The sequence below is a fragment of the Onychostoma macrolepis genome, chromosome 03 (assembly GCF_012432095.1).
Source record: "Onychostoma macrolepis isolate SWU-2019 chromosome 03, ASM1243209v1, whole genome shotgun sequence".
In the NCBI taxonomy this organism is placed as follows: Eukaryota; Metazoa; Chordata; class Actinopteri; order Cypriniformes; family Cyprinidae; genus Onychostoma; species Onychostoma macrolepis.
Genome location: NC_081157.1, coordinates 10,838,623 through 10,844,736, shown reverse-complemented (window position 1 = coordinate 10,844,736; position 6,114 = coordinate 10,838,623). Strand labels below are relative to the sequence as shown.

At 35.1% G+C, this 6,114-nt stretch overlaps 1 protein-coding gene across 1 annotated transcript; it reads left to right on the top strand.

Moving 5' to 3' along the window:
• The first annotated feature begins 306 nt into the window (after positions 1 to 306).
• On the top strand, positions 307 to 5,402 carry LOC131538063 (uncharacterized). The gene is made up of 4 exons (XM_058771874.1): positions 307 to 927; positions 2,187 to 2,346; positions 2,593 to 4,423; positions 4,633 to 5,402. The coding sequence occupies exons 3-4, from the start codon at positions 4,040 to 4,042 to the stop codon at positions 5,083 to 5,085; spliced, it is 837 nt and encodes a 278-aa protein (XP_058627857.1). The 5' UTR covers positions 307 to 927; positions 2,187 to 2,346; positions 2,593 to 4,039; the 3' UTR covers positions 5,086 to 5,402.
• Positions 5,403 to 6,114: the final 712 nt, after the last annotated feature.

Below are 6,114 nucleotides of genomic sequence, written 5' to 3'. Positions count from 1 at the left end.
GGTTGTCAAGAAAAAGTAAATTGACTGAAAGGGGCTCAAATGATGTTCTTCTAATTTTAAAGGGATTAATAAAATCTTGCATTAATATAGAGTATAGTTATTATAAGTTGGTAAATAATTTGCAGATGTTCAAACAAAAATGGGGATTAAACCAGTGTATTTGTGAAGCTGACTCTGATGACTGTTTGATCATTTACGTTTGAAGGGTCAGTTTTGTAGTTTTACGTTTGTATCTGTATGTCTATTTTTTACACATCTATTGTTTTTTTTTCTTCTCCTTTTTCTTACTCATGATGTATCTGTGAATTAAAAAAAAAAAAAAAAAAGAATTTTGTAATAAAAGAGACCTTAAAAGTCAAAAAAGTCTCTCTCTCTCCAGGCCTTCCTTGCGTTGGCATCCATGTTTAATGTGTGTATGTCTGTGTCTAGTTCTATGTTACATGTTCCCCTGTAGTGTAGTTTAATAAACATCCATAAGTATTCACACTTGGTTGTCTGTGTCTGCTGCTCTCAGAACGAGGTCACTTTAACGTCCGGTCTTGTTACATGCTCGAGGAGCAATGTTTCAGTAAGGAAATTATTTGTCGTGGCCAGAGAAATAATTTTCCTTACAGTCAATAGACGACAAACTGTCCGTACTGCAGGCGAACTAATAATTTTATTGTACTATTAATGCTACAGCTAATTCCTGAAGATGGATATATAATTGATAACAACCCGTTATGATTAATTATGTTAATCTCACTTAGAGCAAATTTGCAGCGCATCACATACATTTTTTTTGTTATTTAAATAATACTAATTTAAATAATACTAATGAACCGACTAATTCAGCAGTAGTTTATTTTGCCACTACTATAGATGTGTATCATTAACTTTTGTTTATTTGTTTTTTTAGACCATCTGGCAGTTATGTCCTGCAAAAAGGTAAGTTCAATTATACGTTTGATAATGGGTAGAGAACACATACATTTATTGCAATAGCGTGGCAAAAAGCAGGAACCATTTTCATACTTGAAGCTGCAGTCCGTAACTTTTTTTGGTTAAAAATGATCCGAAATCAATATTTGAGCAAGTACATAACCAGCCAGTGTTCAAAACTATTGCCTTACTTTAGTCTGATTCACAACGGTAAGCTTATAATAATGTTTTCTAATTTGAGTGGTACGGGTAGGTTTTCACAGGAAATTCGAGTATAGCACTGCATCATAACGTCAAGTCTGTAAACAAAGCCTAGTAGGCTATCACATGTGAGGATCCTGCAGGTGGCAGATCGTTTATAGCCTTTTCTCACAGCAGCTAGAATAATTAAATGTATCATTTTGATGGTGGATTGTAAGCCAGAAAGGATTGTGTGTTTATGAAACACGTGAATGAAATTAAATTACATGACTTAAAATGCATTACATAAAAACAATGAGGCAATAATTTATAATATGGTTTCACTGAATAACACTGTTAAAGTACATAATTTAATACAAAATAAACAATATGTGTACGTTACTATTTTATTACAAATGCCTGCAAAGGGAGCCAAAGGCCTAATTTCTGCTATTACACTTAGGACAATCAAATCCTTGTTTAATCACTACTGACCAAACATTTAATTCAGATATCCACTTAATCTTCCATTTTTGGCCACCTTTTTGTGAGATGACACAGCCTCTAATTTCTTCAACAAAAAAACATGTGAACATCACAACCCTTACAAAAATGAACCATGGTTTTATTGTAGTAAAACTGCTTAATTTTCTTTTGCGTGATTTCTGAATGCTTGAGACCATAAAATCAATCAGGCAACTGTATCAATAAAATCATAGCCATAGGTAACTGTTTAGAGCTACAATTGTAATTTGTAAATAATACAATTTAATTACAATTTATTGATTTACTTTTATATTTTATTAAAGTTCTATTTTGACCCCTATATATTTTTTTTATTTTATTTTTTACTTCCATAATATTTGAGAGAGGGGCACACAGAAAACCTATCTTCATAATTATTGGTCTATTTTCTTTCATATTTCATGTGTAGAAAAATGTTTCTCTTTTTTTATATACGGAAGTGCAAGAGATATGATTACGTGATTGACAGGTCTTGAAACATATCATACTATGCTGTTTTACATTATGCTATGCACTTCCGGCACTGTGCTTTAATAACTGATTGTTGTTGTTGTTTGTAGATGCAATATCTTTGTCTTCAGAGAGGAGGCAGTTTGGGGGATGGCATAAGGAGAATGCTGCATAAAATTGGAGAAAATTCCCTATGGGCAGAGTACAGCTACAAAGGGAGAAAAGGAAAAAGACCATTTCAGAAACTTCTGATTAATGACATGATAATACGTAAGCATCAAATCTTTACTCATGACAACTTGTCTGTCTCTAAGGTTACAAAAAGTGCACTGGAATGAGACAGAATCTCTTCGATTACATATGCATATTGTTGTTCACAATTCGTTCTCAGTATTTAAATATTCAGAGTTGCAATAGTCTGTTTTGAAAATGCGATGAATTTTAATACTTCAGAGATAGAACTAGAATGCATATAGAAAGTACAAATTACGGTGATCTAGTAATTATTATTTGAAGGTGCCTGCAGTAAGGTGTACCCACACCACAAATCACAGAGTGTGGAGGAGATGATTGCCATGACTCTAAAGCATGCCCCACATCGTGAGAAAACAAAAACAATTAATCAGGTGAGAAGATTTTAGCCGTTAAATAAGCATTATTTGTAGATAATCTTGTTAATACTCAGTAAAATATGGGGGAAATATACTGTTAATCACACTTATATGCTTTAATTTAATTTTATTTTTTTTAACCAGGAACACCACAAATGTGACTTTGTTCCATTTACAAGATAAAAGCCTTTCAAAACAAACTTCCTGCTTAAATATTAAGGCACACTAGTGTGACAAACAGTGCATTTCCCCCCATATTTTACTGAATATTAACAAAATTATGTACAAATAATGCTTTTTTACTCAAAAACAGAGGTGCATAAACTCATATTAATGAGGCCTTCAATCAATCAGATCAATAATGGTGATAATATAGCATAATGAGAGATTTATATGCTATTTCTGTAGGCTCGTCATTTTTGACCGGGAACACCACAAGTGAAAATTAGCAGAGAAAAAAATTCAAAGTACAAAAAATATCTGAAAAATTTTAGGAAGTTGTTATACACTGTGAGCAAAGTCAGTAAGTCTTAGATGTGATATTAACATTTTCGGGGAGGGGGGGAATCCTATCCAAGTCAATGTTTGTTTGTGTTTAACACCATGCCAGCTTCTGTGGCTATTTTCATGCTCCAGGGGCGTTTACCATGAAGCCGGTTTAGCAGGCTAGCCAGGTAAGTTACAGTTTAGTTTGTGCCAACTCTGGGTTTTAGGTACCATGAAAGTGGCTTGGCTTTTAGTGGTAAGATATGGTTTTCATGGTAAGATATGTTTTCCTCTTTCATGGATAGATTGTTTCATGATCGTGCTGTGTAAATGGGTTTAAATTCTTCATATTGTTCAATCTTTTAATCTTCGCACTGACTCTCTCACAAGAAGTGAATCACAGTTTTAAGGCATGTGATTGGCTGCTCATTACTGATGTCACACTTTCATGTGCTCCATTAACTCAGGATAAAGCCTGAGTTGACAGAGAAAGTTGATGATCAGCTCCATGGTACCAACAAAGCCGGATTAGACTGGTTTGGTTTTGTCAACTCAAAACTAATCCTGTAACCCTGAATTTGTTCAGCCACCATCATGGTACGGGCCCCAGGTCATAATGACCCAAACACAACATGAGGTTTACATATAGACCACACAACAAAATAAAAAAAGTGAATTTACGAAAATGACCCAGTTCAAAAGTTTACATAATTTATGCTGTGTGTCATTATCTGGATGAGCCGTGACTGTTTGTATGCTTTGTAATGGTTGTTCACAAGTCTCTTGTTTGTTCCGAACAGTCCTGCTGTTAAATTCTCCACACGGGAAAAGCTGCAAGTGGGCAGGCTGAGAAAAAAAATCAAGGAATGTGGGTTGTGTTGGATTTGACAGAAGGTCTGCAGGGTCATACAATCACGTGTGACAATTTTTTCAGGTCATATGCTCTTGGAAGTGAGCAACTAAAAAGGAAGCTGACCATGGTGGGAACGGTCAGAAAAAGCCGACCCGAGCTCCCACCTGCACTTTTGACAACAAGAGAGAGGGAGCTTTTCTCCTCCCTCTTTGTTTTGACAGAGACGCATTCTCTTGTCTCTTCCTGCCAAAAGAAGAGGAAAAATGTTCTTCTAATGAGCACTCAACATTCGGATGCTGAAGTAATTAAGATGCTGAAGGACAAATATGAGGATGATAAGCCGTCAAAGATCCTGGACTACAACAGGGCCAAAGGAGGAGTTGACAACTTAGACAAGGTATTTTATTTTTATACATTATTTATAAATGTAATTATTAAGAATTAATACATTTATTTATTTGATAATTAACAATATATTAAAAATGTAAATTTAGTGTCAAATAGCACATAAAAAATGAACGGTTATGTGTTACTTTTACAATCAGAGAAAGTAATTTCATTGTCTAGAGGAGCTATTTTTTTTCCTTTTTTGTATGTCTTATACAGATGGCTGCAGCATACACCTGCAAAAGAAAAATACATCACTGGCCCATGGCAATATTTGCCAACATCCTAGATGTCTCTGCACTGAATGCCTTTGTTTTGTGGAGTCAGATTAACCCATCATGGAACAGAGGGAAACAGTTTAAACGAAGGCTGTTTCTAGAAGATCTGGGGAGAGCTTTGGTGTTACCACTAATGCTACGACGAAAGAACATTCCCCGAACTCCAGTCAGTCTAAGCCTTTTGATTCAGTCCCGGAGTACATCTGCAGCAGACTTACCTGGCCCGTTCGCAGCACCTGGCCCCTCCGCTCGTCGTGGCCCCTACCCCATGAGAAAGAGATGCCGTTACTGTTTCCTGAAAGAAAACAAAACAAGCTCAGTCTGTGCAAAATGCAATGCTTTTACATGCAAAGCACATTCTATCATCATCTGCAAAATGTGTATGCATAACTAAGTCATGTGGATATGAATGTTTCATATTGTTCACTCTCATATTTGTCCTCTGCCAAATGTAATGCACAAGGCCAATTGTTATGACGCTATATATTCATATTCACGGTTTCTTCATATTCTTCACTGTTTTATTATTGTTATTATTATTAGTTTTTACTGTTTATTACAATTTTCAGTTTGTTCTTAAAACAATATATAGTGCAATATGGTATTGTTGTTCTTTATTGTTCTCCACCTTACTACTTTGAAGTATATAAATAAAACATTTAAAAAATGGAAACTAAAATACTCAAATTCTTAAAAAAAAAAATTAACCACCAGTGCTTTCAAAATTACATCAAAGTTGTTGTAAAAAATTCATAAGTTGTGGAACAGTGAACTACACATGATATCATTTGAAAGCTTTGAACCTCAGCTTTCTTGTGAATCCCATCACTTTTGCATTTGTTACATAAAATAAGATAATGAAGTCCAAGACCAGGCCAAGACAACAAACATAAAAGTTCTAACTTAGGGAGAGTACTTTCTAAACTCACAAAACAAAGTTTTCAACAAACAACAGAAGTCTTACCTTCCTCTCTTTCTAACCAAAATCATGGACATTAAACAAAAAAGGGCATCCACTAAGCTTTGCATGGAGTGCACCTTGAGCTGTAGCCTGGGAAGTTTTAGATTGGCACCCAGAGGCAAAGACAGTTCGGTGAGTAAGTGCAAATTCATCAGAAAGCACCGCCGCATCAGAAAACTTTGATACTTTTTGTTCATTTAAATGAACAAAAACGTTTTCCGGTACACAAGTTTTAAAATCTTCAAGTAAGATCAATTCTTGCAATTCTTCATAAGTGGTAACCTTACTAGTAAGACACCACTTTTCAAAAATATTTTTTCTCTCTCTTGCGAATTCAGTATAAGTTTGTTTGGCTTGCTTTAAACATGCCCTGAACTTTTGTCGATATGCCTCTGGCACCAGCTCGTATGCTCTCAGCACGGCCGTTTTCACAGTGTCATAGTCCAACGATTCCTCAATTGG

Bases quoted from the DNA above. Each gene is read 5' to 3' on its own strand.
- LOC131538063 (XM_058771874.1), top strand. From the start codon at position 4,040: ATGTGGGTTGTGTTGGATTTGACAGAAGGTCTGCAGGGTCATACAATC. The intron at 4,424-4,632 runs GTATTTTATTTT...TGTCTTATACAG, and splicing joins GAGTTGACAACTTAGACAAG to ATGGCTGCAGCATACACCTG.